The sequence below is a fragment of the Neoarius graeffei genome, chromosome 26 (genome assembly GCF_027579695.1).
Source record: "Neoarius graeffei isolate fNeoGra1 chromosome 26, fNeoGra1.pri, whole genome shotgun sequence".
Lineage (NCBI taxonomy): Eukaryota > Metazoa > Chordata > Actinopteri > Siluriformes > Ariidae > Neoarius > Neoarius graeffei.
Genome location: NC_083594.1, coordinates 15,495,748 through 15,521,684, shown reverse-complemented (window position 1 = coordinate 15,521,684; position 25,937 = coordinate 15,495,748). Strand labels below are relative to the sequence as shown.

General features: G+C 43.0%; 1 protein-coding gene across 2 annotated transcripts in view; it reads left to right on the top strand.

The window, feature by feature from the left end:
* The first annotated feature begins 238 nt into the window (after nt 1–238).
* Nucleotides 239–25,937, top strand: part of dag1 (dystroglycan 1) — a 41,086-nt gene continuing 15,387 nt past the window's right edge. Inside the window, exons 1-2 of one of the 2 annotated variants that reach the window (XM_060911002.1) lie at nt 239–687; nt 21,986–22,555. In XM_060911002.1, the coding sequence (XP_060766985.1) occupies nt 22,229–22,555 (327 nt within the window). In that variant the 5' untranslated portion in view covers nt 239–687; nt 21,986–22,228. Of the gene's footprint in view, nt 688–1,004; nt 1,072–21,985; nt 22,556–25,937 lie in introns of those variants that run through there. The other variant, XM_060911003.1, reaches the window with a different exon arrangement.

The window sequence follows — 25,937 nt, the reverse complement described above, 5'->3', positions numbered from 1 at the left end:
AGATAGATAGATAGATAGATAGATAGATTCTATACTTTTTTAATAGATAGATAGATAGATAGATAGATAGATAGATAGATAGATAGATCTCTTGTCAGTGTGGTTTGAGAGAACTTCCCTGACTGTATCTGTGGAAAACACACAGAAGCCTCAGTGTTTGAAGGGGAGGAGTGAAAGCGAGCACTCCTCTCTCTCTCTCTCTCTCTCTCTCTCTCTCTCTCAGAGGTGGGGACTTAAAGAGTATATCCAAACCTGGCTGCTTTTACTTCCCATTACACAGCCCGTCTGCGGAGGAGCTGTGGAGGAGCTGAGGAATACTAATTCACTTTGGTGCTCGTGTGAGAAGAAGCCGCAGTGCTGAGAGAGAGAGAGACACTGACTGACTGACTCTCTCTCCCTCCGCTTACACATCTCCGCTCTGTGATTGTCTTTCCCTGCCACTCTGTAGTTGGGCTGTATGTGTTTCCCGGCCGGTGAGCGCAGAGAGCGGTGTGAGAGCAGAGCAGAGCTGGGAAAGGCTGCCTGTGATGTGAAGGACGTGCGGGGAGTTTGTTCCAGAAGAAAGACGTCGTGTTTGTAAAAGCTGGGACAAAAATAACCTGAAGAAGCATCACGGCGTGACTGGGACACTGACTGCTTTACTTTCTCAGCGAAGACACACTGAAGGAAGGGACCTGCCTCGGACCGGTTAGTCTCTTTATTTCTGTCCGAATGACTGAGAGGGAATTTCAGCTTCTCTCTCTTTCTTGGCTCGACTAGTCCAGGCTTTCAGGACTCGCTTGTGGCGGTGAAAGTGCTCGACTTTGCGGCTGGCTTTTAGGAGGAGAAAAAATATAACACGCAGAAAACGTGACATGATATTTGTTTTTGCCTTATATATAATATAAACGCTCATATCTAGGCATTTAGTTAATATATATATATATATATATATATATATATATATATATAAAACCGGGTTGTAGAAAGCACCAAAACGACGCGGCTGTTTTTATTAGTTTTATTTCGACAGAAAAATAATCCTAATGATCCATTCTAGCTCAAATATAAGCTCGGGAGCCTCACAGCCAGGTAAGGGAGTCATTAACCGATTTATTACGCATTTTTTTCTTCTTCTTTTAGCTTATTTGTGTATGGAGCTACATAACATTAGCTTCGAAGCTGGATAGCTAGCTGGATTAGCTGGCTAGTCTGTCGCGAACAGGTGTTAGCTTGTTAGCATCACAGATATCTGACAATCTTCTCACTCACAGCCGGCTAACTTCGTTGTTTCTTTTAAAAAAAATATATAATATAATATAAAATAAAATCTCGATAATACAGTGTCGGGCTAGGTGTGAGTTATGCTACTTAGCCTGACAGCTAGGCTGTTATTCATGTATGTAGCTAGTATTTGTGTGGTGTTTTTTGTTTGTTTTTTTAATGTTTATTTATATTGGCACGACTTGAAGAAATTAGCCAGTTAGCAAGGTTTTACGGTTCATGGCAAAATCTCGGAGTTTTTGACGAAAATAAAATGGGTTAAACTGGAAAGGAAGGAAGGAAGAAGAAATGAAATAAAAAAAGGAGGGGGGTTTAAGAAAGAGAGAGAAATATTTGCAAGTTTAATTTCGCGTTATGTTTGTTATGGCTTGCTGTAGGAGTTAGCAAGGAGAGTTAGTCAGGTTAGCAAGGTGGCTAGTGAGGTAAGCTTTAATTTTGAATCTTGTGAAAGCCGTGTAAATTAGTTAAACATGCTCGCTTTATGAAGCAAATTTATTATTATTATTTTGGAGGTATTTCTAGTCCTTATTGACGTTTTAGTCTTTTCTGGGAATCGTGGAAATAACTCGTGTTCCAGTCGCTGACGTAGGCTGGGTGTTTACAGAGGAGAGGGTGCAGCAGCGCCCTTTACCGGTTCGGGCTTTGACATTTCGAGACATTGCGGTCAGATCAGTGGCCTTGTAGGGTCTCTAGCAGAGAGATTTCCAGGCAGGAGGGTATTAAAATTGTTTAGAGATGAAGATCAAGCTTAAACACAGCGCTGAGGTGTGAATACAGCTCAGGTAATCGTTGATTAGTTTTGATGGTGTGTGTGTAAAGATGTATGAGTGACTGCAGTATCCACAGGCGGTCCTCTTTCCTTTCCTTTCCTTTATCCATGTGTATCACATTTTGTGTGTCTGTTGAAATATTTGCAGCCTTTCTGTCTGTCTGTCTGCTCCAGGACGCATTGTTTTGTCTTGCGATTTCCTGCAGTCTGTGTGAACCATAGAGCTGGGGCTGAGAACTGGTTAGTTAGTTAGTTCAGACGGATGCTTGTGTAGTTGGTTTGAAAAAAACAAAACCCAAACCACTTCCCACCGCATGTGTGTTCCGTCTGATAAGCACCCATCCGTGTGATCATCTTTGTCTCTGACTGAAGATATGCAGAACGATCACGCTGATGAACGTGCCGTAATGTACTGTCTACATTGCTCAGGACGACTCAACCCTGGATCTCAAACCCTTTTTAAACTGGACACGTCTAGAAAGTAATAGTTTCGAAACGTGGATAAGTAATTCGTCTGCGGAACCGATTGGAGCTGGGAACTGGTTTGTCAGTCAGACAAAAAGCCTTTATGTCTCATCTGTAATACCACATTAATTAATCAATTAAGACACTTTGGTCTCTGACGGATCGATCTATCAGAATGAATTATTCCACGTCAGATTTCGATTGCACGTTTCAATTCAGTTCTGATACTGTTTCGGAGTAGTCGTACGACTAAAAACGAGACTAACCCCGACCTCTTGTTGTACACGTTGCTGTTTTGAGTGCAGATACTTGTGTATATGTGCAAATTCATGAATGATCAGTCTGTCTTATTTTTGTCATCACGTAATCCCCCATGTATGGTATACAGTAAGTGAGCTGTGTGTGTGTGGTCTTAAGAGGTTTCAATGTGATTCATCATACACTGGAACTTCTTTACAGGAAGATACGGTTTATATATTTTTGCAGCGTTGCTCAGATCTTCCGTGTATGAAGTAATCACTGTTTAATTGTATAAAGACCAAACATTTTCAGCCTTAGAGCTTCAAGGTTTGGCTTCTACTTTGTGCATTTTATTTCCACAGATATAATATAGGACTGAAACTGAAATCCATCCTCAGCTGTTCGTGTCTATTTATATTATGATGTCTGGATTTATTTTAGACAATGTAGGACGTCATACGTAAATTGAATACACGTAGTTGAGATGATCTGCATGTTATTTTGGGCTTCTTTAGATTTCTCAAGAGTCTCAAGCAACATAATGTAGCATGGGTTGATTTTCTTGCTTTACGTCTCTGCATATAGAGGGGTCTGGCCTTGTATATAAATGTGTGTGTGTGTGTGTGTGTATATATATAATATGCTGTTTGTTTGTTTGGAGCTGTATCTCTGCCTTGGCATGTAGGCTGAGCCACGTTCTGCCAACTCCCTTTTCGGCCTCTGGGGAAGAACTAGAGGAGGTGGGATAAAATTAGAAGACAGGCGTACATTTCCAAATGTTCCCTCCCCACCACCACCACCACCTCCTCGTGTCTCGTATACTGTATGTGTTTCTCAGTGACATCCAGTGCTCTGTAAAGTTTGTGTTCGAGTTCTTCTCCACATGGCACAGCCAGCTGTTGGAGATAGTAAATGAGTCCAATTTTCCTCCAGAGTCTTGAGTATAATTGCAATAGTAGGTGTTTCTGCGGTCTCCAGGGCTCCTTGATCACCTTCAGTGTATTGTAGAGAAGCTGATAGCCAGCTATATTGATTGGGTTTGTCCTGAAAACCACTCTCTTGGCTCTGTAATGGCACTCGTTTTGTTGTTTTCTTGTTGGTATTTCTAGACATAACCATTACGATCATGTAAAAAGTCAGACTTATTCTGTGAAGGAACAGCTGAATTCATAGAGGTTTTTTTTTTTTATTTTAGTACATTTTTGGAAAAAAAAGCAGCTTTGTATTAGGTGAACTGTGTGGCAGTTAGAGCCATTATTTGTTCTTGGTTCTTATTTTCCACATAATTAGACAGATTAATATAAAATAACATTCTTTACTGTTAATACTCGGTTGCAAATCCAGTGGCTGTAATGGCTGCCTGAAGGCTGTGACCTGTAGACATCACCAGACGCTGAACATCATCTCTGGTAATGCTTCGCCTGGCTTGTAAACCTGATGGGTTTTTTTTGCTTGTTTTTGAGGCCTTTGGTGTTGACTTCGGGACGTGATCTGCAGCTCAGTGTTCAGATCAGCTGATTGGCACGACTAAAAAAAAAATGTTAGACATTTGGCCTGGGGGGGACCCCAAAAAACCCCACTGTATTTCAGGGAGCTTTCTTGGATCTGAGAAATTAAGATGTGCCCGAATTCATCCTCCTGCTGTTGAGTCTCCTCATCCATAAAAACAAGAGTTCCACCGATGAGGTTGTGCTTCAGATCACTTTTTTTTTTTTCTCTTCTCTTCCCCGGACTTTCATCATTCTGTCACTCTGGTACAAGTGAATCTTTCTCTCATCTGTCTATAAGTGTCAGACCTCTACAGGCTTTTTATGTACTTTATATCCTGGAGAGCATTCTTGTTTTCAACCAGTTTTTCTTTGTGACTGAAAGTATTATTCAGTCATCCATCATTGTGATATTCTGCAGTTTACCAGCCTGCTTGCTGTTGGTCACCAATTAGGTGTTCCAGAACAGTGGTGATGAACACACCTCAGGTTTTAATTTCGCCTCTGACGAGGAAAACGCAGGTGCTTGTGTTCGGTCGTGAAATCAGCAAAAGGTGTCCTGAGTATAAGGCAACCTGCCCAACTCGAATATTCAACTTTAGGAGTGATTTATACGGCTTTGTATAATAAAACGTACTTATTTTTAAGGTACACCCAAAAGCCTTAAACGTCTAACGATACCAGGTCTTGAGGAGACGTTGGACAAAGGCAGGCAGGTCTTCGTTGAGAATCAACTGTTATTCAAAGCAAAGACGTTGAAAGTGACTAAGCATTAATTGTCCAGTGGGTGGACTGTACCAAAAAAAAAGTTGACGTATATGGTACTCCGTAGATAGATGTAAAGTCTAAAATCTGTATCCTATAATCCCTGAAGTTCATTATTTTTCTTATACTACAGCAATCCCCCCCCACTAAGCCCAGTTTCTCATCTATTAATGAACATTGTGTTTTTAACCACTTATAGTTACATTTCATGTTAATCACGTACTTGCGTTTATCAGATAGGATAATGCAGCTTGCTACTGAAAATGCAGAATTTCTTTTAGAACTAAAACTGGAGACTCCTTCCATAAATGCTAAATAAACATCTTCATCAAAGATTTACCATGATGATGAGACATTTTTCTTTGGTATGAGGTTTTTTGTATTTCGTTTATTGTTCATCGTAGATGATGTGGATTCACTGAGAGCGATGGCGGAGAAAAGTAATAAACTTCTGACCATTCTGATTCAAGAATTCAACAGTGCTGTGATTTAAAGCCTTTTTTTTTTTTTAAGTCTGGAGTTTTGTCCAATCTGTGTTTGGGATTGTAGCATTTTCCATAGCACGATCTATTAACTTTATTATTATTATATGTGTAGTTTTATTTGAGTGTAATAACGTATATGAGACGATACAAGAGTGCAAACTGTGACCTCTTTTCCCGTTGAGCGCTAAAGTTAGCCGTGTAACTTTGCCCCACTTGGTTTTAAAAATAGAAAACCGGGGTGCTGGGGTGGGATGGAGAGAAGGGTAGTGACTCCCAACTGTTTTGTACATCTGACTTGCTTGCATGCATACTACCTTTTGACAGATCTGTAGTGCATCTCTGATTATGATCGTCTCTCCTGTACATACAGCTAGAGGCTGTGAAATATAACCGGCTGGAAGTTAACTCAGTTGTATTCCATAACGTGACCTGTCAGGCAGAGTCATGATTGGATTTGAAACCCAATCGAGAGACGCCGTGGCTGAGCGAAGCCGCACTCGCAGCATAAGAAGCTCTTTCTTCGAGCACACACAGCTCCTGTTTGTTTTCCCGTGAGCCGCTCCATCCTTTTGAGGCTCCGTGCGCTGCTGCAGCACAGCAGCCTGCAGCGGCTCACGGTTCAATCTGCAGACTAACCTAGATTTCTGTAGCGGCGCTCGTAAATAACCAGGGGTTCTGTTTCAGAGCGAGGAGGCGTCTCATCCTGTATACAGTTTCATCGTGTAGCACTGCACCATCTGCAGATTTTGAGCAAGAAACATTTGACCACAGGAAGAACGTCGAGCCAGAGTACTCTAAATATTACTAACGCTTCAAAGTGTTGCTCGCTGAAGGATGTGAAGAAGGTAATGCAAATGAAAGTGGACGAATCTCAATTCATGATGTGCTGCTGCTGTTTAATAATGACCAATTTGTCAGTTATTAAAGTCAGTACTACCTCCTTGAACTGTTTTGATGCGTAAACGACTTTAAACGCCAGTCTTTAATGATGAAATTATGCTTGTCGGTTCCTAAATTGTGAATACTTTAGCGGTTTGTGTCCTAATTGTGGCAGCTGGAGTCCCAGAAACGGCAAAATACTTTTCGGCGTCCTTCCCTGATGAGGAAAGCACATACTAAAAGAGAATCCGTTCAGCAAATATGCCTGAATACGAGACTTTAATCTAAAAACAAACTCACATCGACCCAGTTTCAAGTAAGACTGCTTATGATTGTGTTTGTGTGTCAAAGAACTACTTTGAAAGTCACTGGGGGGGGGAATCAAAGGCGCACAAAATCACGAACGCATCATACAGACTGGTGAGTCGTCTTTTACTGTTTTCATCTAAGCAGAATAGAAGAAAAGGAAAAGAAACTTTCAGGTCATACTGTGTGTTTTGAGTTGATGTTGAAGAATGGTCTCGGATAGAAATGGGTCGAAGCCGGCAACAGCAATCACCGTGGTGTTCTTGCTGTTCGTATAACCAGTTCTCTGAGGTTTCCATGATTTTTGGCTTCAGCTTTGAAATCTGTACATGATTTAGTGTATCGGAGAATGGCTTATAAACCAAGGCCTGAAATTATTCACACTCGGGGGAGTTGTTAGTCTTAACTAAAAGCTCATTTTCTGTGAACACCAGGGACTTTTTTTAAAGCACAATCTGTACATTTTGTCTCAAAGCCTACAAAAATGGAAGCTTGCTTAACCCTTTCCGTCATCTTTAGCATTTAAGAGTTCTCCAGAATCAAGTCCGACTTGTGAGAAATCCCACCAGGCTTAACATGGTGTGAGTAATTGGTGAATCTGTATCACCGGCTTCTAGCAGCACTCTAGTCGAGCACATCTTAAGACTCGGTGCTGCATCACAAGCCACTTCCCTTTTGTCCAAACCTTGACTTTTTGACGTTTTAAAAGAAAAACGGCTGCGGATAGACATACAGCCTTGCGGCTTTGCTTTTGCAGCGTTTTCATACAGTGCTGTGATAAACCTGCCTTTCAATAGCCAGAGTGTTGGGTTCGGTACAGGAAAGATTGCTGTGGTGCCTCCCCCCCCCCCTCAATTTAATAGAATTTCAGAAAATCTAGAGTGACTTGAGAGACAATCAGTGCGTTTACATGCACGTAGAGAAAATCGAATTTCTGCCGTTGCTCGACTGAAATCGAAGTTCAAAATGCCACCTTAATTCGGCTGAAATTGAACCGAACTTGATTTCTCGGAATCGAGCTACACGACCTAGATTATGCGATTTCTGCCGAGCTACTTAGTGCATGTATACCCTATTGAGCTACGTATTCGAGCTACTTACTTCAGCACTGCCCCTTCCGGAAGTGACGAGTGACGAGACCACAAGCAGGAAACACAACAACCTCGGTCGGCATGACAACGGCATGAATCTTTTTCTTTTTGTGGCATTGTTTGCACTGTTAAAATTTAGCTCACTTACTGTATCACCAAATACATCTGTACAGCTGTTGCATAGCTGTGAATTGTGTACATAAACAAGTCATTGTATTTGTGTGTGTGTGTATAGATGTCCAACATCTGAAGAATGTCAATAAAAACAAAACAATTTAACTTTTTGTGTGTTTATTAAGACAAGTTAAATTGTAAGCAAAAAAAATTATTTTTTTGTAAGCAAAAAATGGACTAGAAAAATATACAATTGTGCAAAATAAGTTGTCTTACAAAACAGTGGTCTGCGCAGGACAGTTTGTAGCCATACAGTCTGTTAGAGCAAGCCTAACAGCTTGAGCACGGAACTGCCAATGTTGCCAGATTGGGGGGTTTTAAGTGCTTTTTGGCGGATTTGAACATGTTTTGGGCTGGAATACGTCAGCAGTATCTGGCAACAGTATAGCTCTTCTTCATGACGACAACCGGAAGTGTACCAACACGATGGGGCGTGTAGCACCACGTGTGGCTCGGGTGCACAATGCACCTTGCACAATAGCCCGATTTCACTTGTGCATGTAGGATTGGATTTCTCTGGCACCCCTGCTGGGACCCTTTGCTCGATTACCGACAGTAGCTCGATTTGGATGTGCATGTAAACGTACTGAGTGTCTGTCTAATTCATTGACTTGGAGTGCCATTGGCAGAGTTAATTAAACTGGAGACTTTAACGTTTTTGGCCTGGAAGCTGAATAAAGGAATCGCTGTACATTCATGGTGTAATCGTCATGGAAACGTCCAGATTTTGAAGCATCAGAGTATCAACCTAGATTCTAAGATGTATAATCAATAATTAACGCTCCTGTGATTTGGCACAGTCAATCAATGTTTCCCACAATCAGTTTGTCTTCAGCGACTCCATGAATAAAGCAGAAGGAAGTGGGCGGGGGGTCCCGACAGCCTTCCCTCCCTCTTCCATCTCTTCTCCTCTTTTCTTTCGCTCCCCAGCCCCGTGAGTTTGAGCTGCTCTTTGACCCCTCTGCAAATTACCCCGCTTTTCCTGAAGTGAGAGGGTGTTTGCTGTGATCAAGCTGGAGTGAGTAGTAAGAGGGTAATTGTTGAGTTGCCTGTACGGAGCTTGGTGAACCCCGAAGCCAGCGCAGTCACAGTTCTTTAAACCGAGCGACCGAAAGAAAAGCACCACCTGCAATTTCTTAAGATTAGTCGAGTGAACAGCAGGGAAAGTGAGCGTGCTCATTCAGGAGGGATGTCATTCAGATTCGGAGCTGCTTGTTCATCCCCACCTGTTCTCCAACAAAAGACTCAGTCATATGAATGGCGCCTGCTTTCACACCGACGCTTTCGAAATCGCTTACCTTAGACCAAGGGAGTTGCCAAGTGCTTAGGTTAATTGATAACACATTAACCCGCAGATTGGGCAACACATTTTTCCTGCGTGCGCATTCCAAAGCTAACAAAGACTGGTTTGGTGAAATGAAGTAGCCTATGTTTATTCCAAATGGAATAGCATTATCTTTTTTTTTTTTTTTAAAACGTCTGACTGTGGAAAAGAAAAGAATGCTAGGTGTTATCTTTGCAGATAAAAAATAGGAGGTTGCTGCTTGACCCGATTGCACCTTGATATCCTTTAAGAACCGTGTCCTTGACGCGTATCTGTTTGGAAAATGGACTCCTTTAAAGCCGAAACGACTTACCTGGAAAGAGATTAATGAATACCACTAATGTTGAGATCCTGCTTTTGAAGTGGTGTAGTGGGTATAGTGTAATTCGCATCCACTGGGTATGACTTTGATGTCTTCTGTGCCGGCTGAGGCTCTTCGTAAGGTGCTTTTATTACCAGTTAAACACAGGAATCCAGACTGAGACACTCAGCACACCAGCTTTTCTGGTGTTAAAATGTACACGAATTGCTCTCCGCTTTTCTAAATTGTTGTCTGTAACTGTACAAGTCCATTCTTCCTGCTTGTTTCGGGTTTTTTTTTTTCTACCCTCAATCCAGACAATTAGGACATTGTCTGTCTGTCTGTCTGTCTGTCTGTCTGTCTGTCTGTCTGTCTGTCTGTCTGTCCTTTTATTGTTTCTTGAGCGAGTAGAACATGACTGTTTTCACTTCTTGGCATTCTACTAAGGTTTTCAACTCGAGTGAGGAGTCAAAAAGCCAAAGAGCTTGCATTCTTTCCACATCAATAAAGCCAGCTGTTGTCTAGGGGACTGGAAAGCCTGAGCAGCGTGTTAGTCTAGAAAAGGTGGTCATTAGATAAGGCTCATCTACCATAGCAACCCCCAAAATGTTAAACAACTCTGATGTCCAGATCTTTTCCGGATGGAGAGCGCACAGGCGTCAGGCTGGTGGAAGAATTCGAGCTCCAGATTGGTTGTAAAGACAGAAAGAGATTGTTTGTTGGAAGCAAACCATGAAATCTTCCACCTGGCTCTCGACTCTGGCAGCGCTGACCCAGTAAACGTAGCCAGAGATGTGGACACCACGCAGCAGAGCCATGTTACTTCTCACAGTTGAACCACCAACGGCTGCTTTTCACACCGACCAGAAGCTTTGGCTCTGAACGGAGGACTTTTGTTCCTGCTTCTCGAGATGTTTCGCTCACACTCGTTCTCCAGCACATCACACTGACCTTACCTTGTACGTTTCTTTATGTAAGAGCTGGTATTGAGGCATTTTATGAACAAACACTGTGGATCGACACTCAAAGTGTTGACAATTGGATATACAGTCTATTGTGATGTATGTTATTATAGAGTATCTTTAAACGTATGTTATCTCTGCATCGCCCAAAGCAAAGGTTGCCTATATAGGTGGCATATTCATGCTCGGAAGATTTCTTGGAGAAGGCTTGATGCAGATAAGGAGGAAAACACTCGGAGGCATGATGTTATCGGAAAATAATCAAGGACTGGATAGTGTGATGTGGATTATTTGATTATTGTCCAATAACGGCAAGTGTTTCGTTCCTGAAACATTTGAAAGATTCAAGTGCTTTGTTTATTTAAAAAAAAAAATACACTTTTTTTTTTCATCCATTTATAGTTGCGTTTAAATGTGTGGAAGTTGGTTCACACATGTTGTAGCACCTATTGTATTCAAAATCTGAAAATGCTTGTTAGGAAAGTACAGAGTCCTCTCTCCTTAAACTGAAGGTCTGATTGTTACACTGGAGACTCCTTCCATAACAGTGAGGATTTTTTTTTTTCTGGTCTTTATTAGTATCTTAAGATTTCCTAGTGGGCGGCACAGTGGTGTAGTGGTTAGCACTGTCGCCTCACAGCAAGAAGGTCCGGGTTCGAGCCCCGTGGCTGGCGAGGGCCTTTCTGTGCGGAGTTTGCATGTTCTCCCCGTGTCCGCGTGGGTTTCCTCCGGGTGCTCCGGTTTCCCCCACAGTCCAAAGACATGCAGGTTAGGTTAACTGGTGACTCTAAATTGACCGTAGGTGTGAATGTGAGTGTGAATGGTTGTCTGTGTCAGCCCTGTGATGACCTGGCGACTTGTCCAGGGTGTACCCTGCCTTTTGCCCGTAGTCAGCTGGGATAGGCTCCAGCTTGCCTGCGACCCTGTAGAACAGGATAAAGCGGCTAGAGATGATATGAGATGAGATTTCCTAGTGTTTCCCCCGGGGGGCACATTTTAAGGTCTGAAAAGAAAAGAAAAACCCAGGAGTGTAGTTCAGTTGTAAAAATCGTTCTAATTATTGTTGTAAAATAAATGTAAAGACCTAAATAAGACTCCTTGAACTGTTTGTTCAGGCCTAAATGTTCTGTAATAGGAGCCGCAGGGAGTGGTCCTGCAGGTGACACTTCCCCCTGCCCAAAAAAAAACCCACAATAAACTTGGGGGAAACGCTGTATTATTATATCACGTTTGAGAAATCCATGACGCTGCAGTAAAAGTTGTTACAGCATTGCTGCTTTGTTGTTTTTTTTGTAGATGTTAATGTGATGGCAAACATGAGGCCGTCTCCCATCTAGTGTGTACTTAGAGGTACTGATGTGGATCCATATCCCTGTGCAAGCTGCAATTTGTCAGGTGTTTGCAGCATCGGGAATATGTATTTTGCCGAAGCTTTTAAGTCTGCAGCGGAGACACGGAGACCTGTAGTTAGTGTGGTAGTACACAATCAGCGCAGTAGCATCACTTGCTTGTTTTCCATAAGAAAAGAAAAAAGTCATAGTTGTCCGTCAGCGTTTCACTGTAATACTTTGGTACAGCATTCGACCAGATTTTCAGATCATGTCAAGGTCGGTTTAGATTATGGGATTAGATTGGTGTATTTTTTCTTTTTCTTTCCTTTTCTCTCTCTTCAATTGCATGTGTGAACGGTGACCAAAATTGTGCGCTTCGACATTTCATTTTGTCCAGAAGCACTTTGCTTTCCAGATACATCTCTGAAGCACAAAAACTGTCTCCTTAGCCAACACAGTAGCAACACTTTTTTTTTTTTTTTTTTTTTTAAATTAAATATACAATACCAGTTACACTTTCCACACTCGGCCGCACTTTCTTCGAATTCACTGGTTCTTTATTTTTATTAATGAAGACACTTCTTCATGTCTTAAAGTAACGATGGACTGTCGTTTCTCTTTACTTAGCTGAGCAGAAAAACGCTATGAATGAGCAGCTGTGCCCAAACTTTTGAGTGGTACTGTATTTTCTTCACAGTAGTGTGGTTCTCCTCCTCCACAGGCTGGTTCATGTATCTTTTTAGGTCGTGTTTTCCTCAGCTTCATGCTCAACAACGTGTTTCCTCTGTCGAAACAGGTGGCATTATTGTTCAAACATCTTAAACCGTCTACTCGAAGTTTGCACTTGCATCGGCTTTGTTGACATCTACCGTGCGTGTTTGAACTATTTATTGGCCCGAGTCTTTAATCCAAGACGAGCTCCACAGATGTGTTTCTTTTGAGCAGGTTACACTCGCAAGTTGCGTGCCTCCACGGAGCCATCTGCTTCTCCCTGAGTAGTTTGCGGAGTGTGCGGGGAGGGAGGGGTAACGTCACGCTGCTCCCAGGACATGGGAACCCGTCTTCAGAAGCACAGCAGCGTTCTCGCACCCGTAGCATCGCGGCTTTGATACGTGCCTGTCAAACACACGGAGGGTGGAAATAGATTTGCTTCCTTCCACAGCACAGCACCGTGGTTTGCTCTGAGCAAACATCGATCATCTTTGAAGTGCTGTCTTTCAGCGCACAGTCGTTCAACACTGTAGCGTCTTGTCCTCTTAATGCCCTCCCAAATACACACATGCGCACAGAGAGAGAGCGAGAGAGGGAGGGAAGGATGGATAGATAGATAAGGTAGTGCGGCAGTGTATTTCCCAATTCCCAAGAGGACTCTATGCCTGGTTGTTGAACACGCTGTGAATGCCACTGTCGCCCCCTTGGCTAAGGAAACGTGACGAACCACTTTCTTTTACCTCCACTGTCCCCCCCCCCCCCCAACCCGCTGTTGTCTCTCCTCAACAGCAAGTCTGCTCTCTATCCTTCCTCAGGCATCCTGAGCAGTGTCATCCCAGATCACTGAAAGTGAGGAAGCAGCAGCAGCGTTTAGCCAATCCTGCTTTAACACGCTGGCATCGCCTCAGTGTGAGCTGAACTGCTCATTCACAGGCTCAGGGATTCGCTCTCTCTGCAGCCACTTGGTGCAGATCCAATGTGTGAGTGAGAGAGGGAGTCCATCTTGCGATTAAAGCAAGGAAATCTGTAGCCTGAGCTTTTCATGGCTGCTGATTTGAGTGTGATCGAGGACGTGGTCGTCCTCAAATTATAGGGGCCAGTGCTGCTTTGTCCTTGAATGCCTAACTTTTTGTTTTATCTAATAAATGCACACATGTAGTCATTTTATTTATCTATGATATAAATTGTGGAGATAAGGTGTCACCTGCTGTCTAGACTTTTGTGCTTTGACCTTGCTGAGACTATTTTTGTCCAATTACGTGGACCAGAAAGAGCTGTGGTTTGAGGGAGGTGTAAGCAAGGGGCTGGCTAGGTTATTTATAGACTCAACAGCGATTAAAGAAGCAAGATGAGGCTTTAGCAGCACCACTCTGAGGACTCGGCGAAGTTTTAGATAGATGTCCGTATCTACGCCGACCATGTGTCTCCACCTATTTTTGAAGGTGGACCGTTTCCACAAATACCCCTCCCCCGGCCCTGCTTATTAACTTGGTTCTACACCACCAGCGTTGGAGGTGAACAGGTTGTTCTCACCGAGCTGTTTTTATACCCAGGTTGACCTTGGAAGGCTACAAGAGACACACCAGGCCCGACTTGGAGGTTGTTGCTTTCCACAGACTTTGAGGTGGGTCTGGAGCTGTGATTTGTAAGCGGTCTCGGTGTGCCAGCTGTCGCTATCGCCACCTGTCTTTCTGCACCACGGAGCTGATGGTGGTCTTCACAGAGCATTTAAGATCCCTGATAAAACGAGTGAAATGAACAGCTTTAGTGTTTATCCCGGTGTGCTCGTCAGCACGCACTTGAAATGGTTCTAAAAAGAGGCGTGCAGACAGAGCGGCCATTACCACTTTGATTACAAGCTATTTCTGGGCAGACTCGCATCGAATGCAGCTCAGACATAATTTGAAAGGTCACAACGCGCATCTTGTTCATCGTTGGCGGAAATGTGCTCGGAGGCAAATATAATTTATTTTGACAAGTTGTCGAGAAGAGGAACTTGGAGAGTGGTCGGCGTATTTTCGTCTCCTGAACATCTCATTCCCTCGGAATCGAAGGTCAATAAAGCCCCAATTTTCAGAAACAATTAGGAATATGATTTGATCTCCATATTCCCCACGGCAACAGTTTAGTTATTTCAGGAAGCATTTGGATGATTGGCAAAGCTGTCTGGATATCACATTTCCTCTGCCTAAGCCATTGCCTGGAAGTAGCCGTTCCTGTCTTCAGGTTTGAATCTCGTCTCATCTCGTCTCATTCTCAAGCTCTGCTCGTTGCTTGAAATGATTTCAAAAACCTAATCTAGGCCAGATGTTAGTCTTGGTATCAGCTCCTCTTTAATAAGGTTCCCTAGAGAGACATGTCAGGATTGAAATGTAAAAGATCCTCATTTTGTTCAAACGTAATTATACGAGATACCTACAGATTTCTGAAGGGTTTACTATAATAATAAGTTTCCCTTCATCTCCGGTTTAATCCGCACTCCGCCCCGCACCACAGCGTCGCTGTGATGTAATTCCAGAGATCTAAGAAGCCTTGACAGAGGAATATGTTAAACCCCGTATAAGCTGTAACTCTCTTCTCGAACAGACCTTCACACAACTAATCAAAGCGTACACGTTTTCTGCTGCGCTTAAACATTTCCTATTTCCCCTGGTTCATTTAGCTCTGGTCTTGAATTAAAAATGCATGTGTAGGGTCTGAAAGGCTACAGTAACCTTTTTAAAGTGTTTGACAGGATCAGGTGATTTCCCAAACACAGGATATGAGCAGTAAACTTCGTTAATTCCTAATTATAGGTTATCTAGTTTCTGACAATGTTCATGTTGATTTAGTGCAGCGAAGGCATTTGCGAAAGTGCAACGTAATCTGTTTGTAGATGAGTTTTTAATATTTCCTCCAGCCCACAGGTAGCCAGTGTAACACGAGACCTTGGGTGTTTTTGTGATGAACTATGGGAGAGTAAAAGCTTCGCATTGTTGCAAGAATGTGTGCAGAGTCAAGATGGCCGCCACGCCCCTTACTCAAGTATCGCCATTACTGCCAGGTCACTTGGTTCATGTTTGCTCTGCAGGCATGTGGCGACCCGCGTGTTTGCAAGGGCACTTTCAATTTAAAAACAGACTGGGTGTGACTTTTCCACCCCACACTGCTGTCTCTCTGCGGAGTCCTCTCATATTTGTTTCTTTCAGTTCTTTCTTCGTAGGTGTTGGCGATTTTCATGCACAGTTCAGTTTCCTGTTTTCTCGCAAATTCCCAGAGGCAAGGCTTTGCTTGAATGTGAAATGTGCTCCCATATGCGCCTGCATGGTCTGCGTTGAAATATGATATGAAGCATGAAATCTTTGAGAATTTCTTGTTGGAGATAATCTGCCTTCGAGGCTTGTAGCCAGCACATGCCGTTTTGTCCTCGTGACATCTCCTCATTAACAGGAGATGTGTGCAGAAGCAGAGAATTTCTGACCGCAGTTCAGGAGCAAACGAGGAGTTACCGGTACAGAGGAGTGAATATGCGCAGACACTCCGAGATGATAAGAGACTCTGTAATTACATTCCCCCCCCCCCCCCCCCCCCCCAGTAGTGGTAGGGGAAAATGCAAATTCCAGCCATTTGAGAGTAAATTCAATTTTTGCATGTGATGAAAGTGGATAGTTGTACATAATGATAATTTAAACTTTTTATTTGGTAAAAATCTCAATAGATATAAATACTGATTTTCTTTCTTTTTTTTTTTTTAATTGTAATGAATGGCTAATCATTGGCAAGCGTCATTTCCGTAAGAGATTCTCAGCTTCGTACTTGTCACATTAAGTGTCGTGATGACCTCTGACCCCACTGAGGGTGGAGACCACACACTGGGTAAAAGGTCAGTTCAGAAAAGCAACAATTTCCATAATGTCCCCATCTTTCTGTGTTCTTCCTGTTTTGGCAGCTTTCTTTCTGTCTCTTTGTCTTTCTTTCTGCTGCTCGCTCACTCTTTCACTCTTTTTCTTTCTGTTGCTCTTTTTCTTTCTTTCTGTTTCTTCTTTCTGTTGCTCTTTCCTTCTTTCTGTTGCTCTTTCGTTCTGTTGCTCTCCATTTGTTCTTTGTTTCTTTCTTTTCTTTTGCTCTCATTCATTTCTTTCTTTCTTTCTGTTACTTTTCTTTCTTTCTTTCTTTCTTTCTTTCTTTCTTTCTTTCTTTCTTTCTTTCTTTCTGTTACTCTTTTCATTTGTTCGTTCGTTCTTTTTCTTTCTTTCTTTCTTTCTTTCTTTCTTTCTTTCTGTTGCTTTCTTTCTTTCTTTCTTTCTGTTGCTTTCTTTCTGTTGCTTTCTTTCTGTTGCTTTCTTTCTTTCTGTTGCTTTCTTTCTTTCTGTTACTCTCTTCTTTCATTTGTTCGTTCTTTCTTTCTGTTGCTCTTTCTGTTACTCTTTCTGTTACACTCTTCTTTCATTTGTTCTTTCTTTCTTTCTTTCTTTCTTTCTTTCTTTCTTTCTTTCTTTCTGTTACACTCATTTGTTTGTTCTGTCTCTTTCTTTCTTTCTTTCTTTCTTTCATTTGTTCTTTCTTTCTTTCTTTCTTTCTTTCTTTCTTTCTTTCTTTCTTTCTTTCTTTCTTTCTTTCTTTCTGTTACACTCATTTGTTTGTTCTCTGTCTCTTTCTTTCTTTCTTTCTTTCTTTCTTTCTTTCTTTCTTTCTTTCTTTCTTTCTGTTACACTCATTTGTTTGTTCTCTTTCTTTCTTTCTTTCTTTCTTTCTTTCTTTGTTACTCTCTTCTTTCATTTGTTCTTTCTTTCTATTACTCTCCTTTCATTTGTTCTTTCTTTCTTTCTTTCTTTCTTTCTTTCTTTCTTTCTTTCTTTCTTTCTTTCTTTCTTTCTGTTACACTCATTTGTTTGTTCTGTCTCTTCTTTGTTACTCTTCTTTCATTTATTTCTTTCTTTCTGTTACTCTCCTTTGTTTGTTCTGTCTCTTCTTTGTTACTCTTCTTTCATTTATTTCTTTCTTTCTGTTACTCTCCTTTCATTTGTTCTTTCTTTCTTTCTTTTTCTGTTGCGCTCTCTCTCTCTCTCTCTCTCTCTCTCTCTCTCTCTCTCTCTCTCTCTCTCTCTCTCAGCTTGTGGATTTTTGCAGTATTACCTAAACTATTAGTTTCTGCCTAACAACTCCAGGGTCACAGGTTTGATTTGAACTCAGGTTGCCATCTCTCTGGGGTTTCTGGTTTCCTCCCTCCTTCCAAAAACACGACGGCAGGTGCATTGCCTACTCTAAATTTCCACAAGGTGTGATTGTGTGTGCATGGTCTCCTGCGAAGGATTTGTTTCATCCAGGGCGTGTCCCAGATGCACCACAACCCTGACCAGGGAAAAGCAGTTACTGAAGATGAACGTATAAGCCGTAGGTCAAGTTTCATTAAAGTCCTGGGGATTTGTATATGGGATAACTGCAACGTAGCTGTCTGGCAAAATTAGCCATGTAAACCACTTTGTATTGTACAAGCAGCAGCAAAAATTGCGTTGTCAAGTTAATCTGGTCCTGAAATGGAATATATGATCTGAAAAAGAGGGAAATATTGCTAAAAGCTTGGCACTTGCTTAAGTTGGCTTTGTAAGTTGGACAGCGACACATTTTGATCTCTCTTGAATGCCTCTCGTGAAAGTCAGGCAGTGTTTTTTCTCCAAATTGTACCATTTTGAACCTGAGAAGAACCTCATTAAGGTTAGTTTTTTTTTTTTTTTCCCCCACCTTCCTGGCGCATTAATGGTTGGCTATCGCTCAGGACATTACAGGTTCAAAACCATACAAAGTTTCCTGGCACTGTGCCCTTGAGCAAGGGATTTATACCTTTGAACCAACCTGAAGTGGCGAATATCGTCCCCATTGGACCGTACTTTGGCCTTGAAATCCATGGATAAACCTGCAACGTATTTTACAGACCTGCTTTTCTGCAAAAACCGAAATGCCAAATGGTTATCAGTTCCCTCCAAATAACTGTGTGCATCTTTTATTAGACTGTTTTTGTTGTTCTGGCAAGGAGTTATTGATTTTTATGTACTTATTTCCTTCTTAAACAAATGTTGCACTGATGCAGAACTGAGTAAATGGGATTCTTTCAGGTGGTTGTTTCAGGTCAACATAACATCATTAAGTGTTAAGTGGGCCCATGCCTGCGATCATATTCACTCCTTAAGTGGTTTAAAGCAATTTCGTAAAATATTGAAAGAAGGGAAAAGTCAGCGTTGGTGTTTGTGAATGTGGTGTGCATTGTGTTTTTTCAGTGTTAACAACATGGCCTAAATTGCTAAATCGCTGGTGGTTGTTGTTTCAGTGGAGTTCAGATTAAATAACTGAGCTGCATTCAGTGCTGTCTTATTATTACAGCTTCAAGGTTTGGCATACATTTTGAAGGTCGTGCATTTCATAAACAAATGATCGAGTTAGTTTTGTCTTTTCCCCCCTCTTGCTTAGGACTAAATTAACCTCCTTACGCTCTACTATATTGTAGTAACAAATTCAGCATTGTTCCTGTCCAATAAGAAGCCAGTGCTTGGGCTTCTGGGTGCTTGAGCAAATCTAGAAATAATGACAAATTAAGAGGTGGTGCACTTTTTTTTTTTTTTTGAAGTACCACAATGAGGGTAAAGTTTGTGCATTTTGTTCCACAAGGCATTCGTTGTTTGGTCCTCATTTTCCAGAACTGAAGGCTCTGAGCTTCACTGGTTGAGTGACTCTGAGTGGAATGCGTTTGCAGACAGAGTGACTCACCGCCGTTATAATCCTGTCCGATACCGCGAGCCCCCGTAAACATTGTATACAAAGGGTGTTGCCATAGCGCCAGGGGGAAAGCACTTGTTGGCTTCCAGAGCTTCTGTTTCTAACAGGCTTTATATACCTTACTCGGTTAAAAACCTTTCAACCACCAGAGGCCTGCCCTCTGTGCTAATGTGAACGTATTTGGGCCTTAATGTTGCACTCGAGGCAAAGATAGAGTGAGGAAATTATCAGGTTTAGAGCATACTCGCACTAGGAGTGATTGCTTTGTACCGCTCCCAAGAGTGATTGTCCCCTCCCCCGCTGGCCTGTGCTCACATTTGTGCTTTGTCTCGGTCCCAAATGCGCTTACATCATCATCATCATCATCATGCAGCTTTACGCGCCAACTACAGTTAATGTTCATCTGTAAAGTGAGAACCAGACCTGTTTTTAACCCAAATATTCTCCAACAAATTGAAAAGAACACGCTATCGAGTTAGAGTTTTGTGCAGTGAGCGATCACGCTTATGCACCTCTTCCAAGCGGGCCAAGTGAACCGCGCCTGAGTGCGCTACATGGCAATCAAGCAATCCAGACTTTGGGAATAAAATGTGCTCGAGTGCAGTACAGATCACCCAATGCAAGTAAGTACGCACTTACCTTCCCGGCTGAAACGTAGTGAGCCTTGTCAACTCTGCCCTGCTAACTGACTAGAACCGCTTTTTCTAAAAAGGAGTTTAGTGATGGGTTGTTGTTGTTATTTTTAGACTCTCGCATTGTGAGTCCTGAAAGGATGTGTTTATCTGCAACTGGAGATGGGGTTAAACCTGTTGTTTCATGTGCCCATAAGTGAATCAGGTGGGAAAACAAACCATGACCCAACCTTGTCCATCATCATGATGCTCCGTCAGAATGAAGGATTTGCATTTGGCAAATTTCTGAATGGAGCATGAAAAGTGATCCGGAATTAAGATGATGATTTTTTTTTTTTTTTTTCAGTTTTCAAAGCTGAGCCTTCGTCTTCCACCACAATCACTGTTGCGTGAATTAGATGTGTTATTTGTTAATCAATAATGCTAGCAGGTTGTTTTTCAGTCAAGCACCCTCATTCGTTTAGAGTGACCAGGGGGGAGTTTGCAGCTTTTACAAACTCACTGAACTGTCTTGGTTTTTGGTGAGGTTGTTTTTGATTCTCCCGTTCTACTTTCCATTGCCCGGCCTCTTCTATAGGAAGCACTGGACTAGTCTGGGTTAAGGCCTCTGCCCATGCATTAAGGTTGACCTTATGTTGTACTGCAGTATTTTCTTTTTTTTCCTGCTTGTGTAGATCCTCCAACTGTGTTAAGTTGAAGATTTTGGACATTTGTATTCGTTCTGCAATAAGTCAGCTTGCATCTTTACTTGTGGGAGATGGTTTTCTTTGCATGTAAACAGGAATAAAGAAATAACTGGCGTGCTGTACTGGGCTGGCTGTCAACAAGTTTTGTCATTGTGATGCTAGACAATGAGTAGAGAGCATGGAGGTGTTGGTTATTCACCAGCAACGATTGACTCGGTGTTAGCCGACATGGAAACAAATGGCTTGGCAAGCGGCGAGTGTATTTAAAATCCTAACAGGAACACACCGCAGGGGTAGTAGATGATGGCTGGCCACCGATGGTTCTTGGCTCCGATGGCTGTTGCGCAGCTCCAGTCATGTTTCATCAGCTCTTAATCTGGATTCACAAAGGGGTTCCTAACCTGAAACACACTGTTATGTTATTCAGCACAGTAGTAATCCTTTTTTGTCCATCTTCTGTTTATATCTCCAAGTCCACAGTGCAGGTGTCTGGTTGCTGGCTAACACGAACCAGACTTGAAAAACAAGACAAATTTTGTTCTTTTTTTTTTTTTCTTGGTTAGAACAAGCCGGCATTGAGAGAAACACTACAAGCTATCAAGAGGAAAGCTTTACTGTACAAGGCTGTTGTTTCTTTTATAAGTGTACTAAAGAAGCTCTGGTCTGTTTTCACTGGGGCCCAGATAGCTCGGAGCGTGAGAGCCAGTTCTTCTACCTCCTCTCTCCTCATAGCCTGAATCCAGGCCAGAGTGGCACTGAGAGGAGGAGCTCAGGGGAAATCATCTGTATTGTCTGGAACTGCATCCCCCTCTTCAAACGCATCAACCCGGCTGCCCACTGCCTTCCTTTAGATGGCTCCTTCTCATGCACTGAGGTTGAATTGAAAGCACCAGGATGAAGACTAAACCCCCAGAGTTCAGTGTTCTGTCTCTGCCTCTTCATGAAACAATAGGGGAAAGCCATGCATTTATTCCTGTCTCTCCCCACAGAAACGCTTCAGTCAGTTGATCAGTGGACTGACCCCCTGTCTTAACGCATTTTTCTTCACAGTCTGCTTGATGCAGAGTGCTTTTCAGGGACATGTTTGGTAATGGCTGAGCGAGTTTGCCGAGCCAGGACAGAGAAAGCTGTGAATGTTAATAAGATTAGACTTATCCACCTGTGTGAACAGTGTGTGTGTGTGTGGCACCAAAGGAAAGTTGAGTGGAGGGAATAAAGAATCGGCCAGACTGTCGACCGAATACGAGTTGGCGGTCAGGTTGGGCGGCGTTATTTTGTCCGTGTTTTAGTTTCCTTAACTAGATATCGCAGTGTCTCCTTTGGTGTTGAAATGCACGCTAATGAATTCTCTCCTCTTTCACCAGGTCTCGGAGGCAACTTCTGACAATGGGATTCCAGGAGTACTGAAGAGATTCTGACAAAAGACAAGGGAAGAGGGGAAAGCGGTGAGAACAAAAGAAGAGGCTTGCTGGGGAGCTGGGGGCGCTTCTAGGGAAAAAAAAAAAACAAGAAAAGGATCAGTTGTTTGGGGCTCGGCAGGGGGTGTGCATGCTGCCCCCTCAACTGGACAGTCTTCTTTGTGCCAGAGCGAGACAACAAAAGCAAGTATGCGCAATAAACTGAGCAAGTTCTGGGATGCAGGCTGCTGGCCCATGCTGAGGCTGGGAAGCAGGACTATAGCGCTGCTCCTGCTGACCGTCATGCTGCCGGCAGCTCAGGCTTCATCACCCCAGGGAACCTTGGAGGTGCTGGGGGACATGGCACAGCTGGAGGCGTCCATGCACTCGGCAGTGCTCTCCGACCTCCAGGAGGCGCAAGCAGTAGTGTCTGCAGCAGCGCAACCGAGCGGCTTTCCAGATTCCTCCGCGGTAGTGGGAAGGATGTTCCAGATGCAGATCCCCATAAAAGCCAAGGATTCTGGGAGCCTAGTGAAGGTGAGCTTTCCCTTCAAGATGGATAAACTGTCGCCTTTCATCAACCGTTCCACATTTTGCATATCTGGTGCATATTTTTTTTTATTCAGTAAACCTAGCCAGTGGGAGAATTGACATTGCCTCTAGCGTTCCTTCTGGAAACGTATTCCATGCTTCCCCTTCTGAGTAGCGACCCATAAAAGGCAGCAGTCGCTCTAATAACAGAACACAACTTATAAACCCCATGAGTGTGCCACACATTAAGGCCCAGTGCACTCAGAGAATTCAGAGGATGCACGCACCCTGCATGCTGATCAGTGTTGGTAATACCAACTTCATCTCCTTTATATAGCCCGTGTACCATGTGCAAATGCTGTTTAGGCTTGAGAGGACATGCTGTTCTTTTTTTGCTTTAAAATAAATATAATAATCAGGACTAGATTAGCGGTCTACAGTCTAGGGATGTTAACCGATGACCGTTTGACCGGTGGTTGACCGAATCAACGTCAACCGGTTAATTTTTTTTTTTTTGGTTGTCGGTGGAAAAAAAAAAAATCCATCGTTTTGAAGCTGCCGATTTTTGAGCGGAGAACCTGGAATTCTGTGTTGTAAACGCTTGGGCCATGCCATGCGGTGTAAGGACGACAGCTGACAAATCAGAAACACCCATTCAGTCATGTCCCGCCCTCCCGCCCCAGTTAAAGACAGCTGACAAATCAGAAACACCCATTCAGTCATGTCCCGCCCCAGTTGAACACAGCTGCCACTCGGCGAAAGAAAAGTGTAGACACAGGCTTTTTAGCTTACAAATTACTATTCTGTTTTTTTTAAATTATTATTAGAAGGCACATCGAGTTTAGTCCTGCCTTGGCCAGTGCATTCTGAAAGTATGTTTCGGTCTGTAGCCAACAATGCATGTTATTGCAGATCATATCTCTCCACACAAACTAAAGCTAGCCGCACACTACGCCGATTTTCAGCGTACCGAGCCAACTGAAGTCGCGAGTCAGGCGTAAAGACTAGTTTTCGATGGTACCGACTCATCTCACAAAAACTAATCGGGAGCCAGACTGATCGGCGAGAGTCGCTAGCAATAGCCAATCATATCTTTCGCATATAACACGTGACATCATTAAACACAATTTCTAGCGCGAGAAATACGTGTTGGTAGCACCTAATGCAGGTATATACTGTAATTCCATAGACTGAAGCTTTATCCATAGACACAGTGGGCTGGAAAGCCACTCTGCTCAAGTTGTGTGGCTGAATTCCAAATCGCTTTAACTCCCCTATATAAGTGCACTATTTAAGGTTGGAAATAATAGCTCATGCAGCCTAGATAGTGCGCTACATATTCCATGTTGTGTCATTTGTAATTCAGCCTGTAGCATCTTCAAGTGTTGGATTTAACAGTAACTATTATCCAATAGCCAATCACAAAGCTATTAAGTTGTCACGTGATATTTAGCGGAATGTTTGTTATGATGCTAGTCGGGGATGTGTGCGTGCCCTGTCGGGAGTCGGCTCTGAAATGGGTCGGTTCGGTACCGCGTGGATCGGCGTAGTGTGCGGCTAGCCGACTTTTTCACGGCTTTTTCATGGACTGTAATGGCATTTGCTTATGTAGTAATTTTAATACAGAATTTACTCTGATGAAATTATTCAGACACTCCAATGCCCCCCCCCCCCCCCCAAAAAAAATCGGATCTGCACGAGCCGTGAAAAAGGCGTGCCGTTTGCATCCCTGTTTAAACTCTTAGGTTAACCGACTTTAACCGGCTAATGACGCTCGGTGGTCGGTCAAGATTTTTTTTAGTTTTCGCCATCCCTAGTACAGTCGTGCTACCGTAGATAAGGATGTGTAGTATGTTTTGCCCTCAGTCATTACACCCTGTTATTAAACATGCGTATCCTGCTTTTCCAGTCGTTTTATTTTTTTTTTATGCTGCCACCCAACAGGTGATTGAGCAGGGTTCCCCTCCCGGTTCCATGTCGCTTGCTGTAAAAACATGACCCTCAGCACGTATGTCATTGTGTTTCGCTGTCCTATAATAAATGTTAGGAGACTTGCCCATGGCTGCCGTGTAATCCTATATCCCTAGGATAACTTGCACCCGTCAAGAGCAGTTTTAAAAGCTTGAAACCTCAAGCCCCTTTGTGCACATTTGGAAAAATCTCCTCTGACAGCTGCACTGAAGAATGCTACGACTCAACAGTTTATGTGGGTTACAGCTGTTGTTTTCAGTATGCTACCTTAACCGAGTTCCCTCTCCACCCTCACCTCAGTGAATTTGGTGCCAAACAGAACTCGTAGCCATCAAGGTGTGTGACATTTTTTATTTTAAAGTGTAAGCGTAGGCTAGGAAAAGGCCATTCACCAGAGTTGGACAACTTGCTAGTCCAGATGCCCAATACAAGCAGTTTGTCACACACCTTGATGCTGAAACTGCAGTGCTTGCTACTTATTAAATGTCTACACACAAGTTCACGTGATGTGAAACAATAAGCGAAGCCATGGCCTAATGGTTAGAGAAGCACCTTTGGGACCAGAACGTTGCTGGTTCGATTCCTCGGACCAGCAGGAATGGCTGAAGTGCCTTTGAGCAAGGCGCCTAGCCCCTAACTGCTGCTCTGGGGATGTTGTCTGTCGCTCTAGATAAGAGCGTCTGCTGAATGCCTGTAATGTAATGTAATTTTTAGAAGGCGGATGGACACTGATGAATCCCAACAAAATAACATGCCGTGAACAGCTGTTACATAAATCTACTTCGTCCTGCGGTCCCCTTCATCCTTGTGCACCGTCCTCAGAAATTAACGTATCTGTGTGGTGCAGTACCAGATTAAATAGTGAAGGCAGTTTAGCACTGTGTCTCCAAGTGCGTAAACGCACAGAATTGTCTACTACCCTGGACCGTTAGAGTGCGAACACCTAGCAGTTTTCCAGTTACAGGGAGCGTTTTTTTTTTTTTTTTTTTTTTTAAACCTCTTTTACTGAAAGGTCTGTTTTGAGTACCAGTCTTTTGAATTTTCTATATTAGTAAAAAAAAAATAATAATTTAATGTACACTACTGTTCAAAAGTTTGGGGTCACTTTGAAATTTCCTTATTTTTGAAAGAAAAGCAGAGGGCGGCACGGTGGTGTAGTGGTTAGCGCTGTCGCCTCACAGCAAGAAGGTCCGGGTTCGAGCCCCGTGGCTGACGAGGGCCTTTCTGTGTGGAGTTTGCATGTTCTCCCCGTGTCCGCGTGGGTTTCCTCCGGGTGCTCCGGTTTCCCCCACAGTCCAAAGACATGCAGGTTAGGTTAACTGGTGACTCTAAATTGACCGTAGGTGTGAATGTGAGTGTGAATGGTTGTTTGTGTCAGCCCTGCGATGACCTGGCGACTTGTCCAGGGTGTACCCCG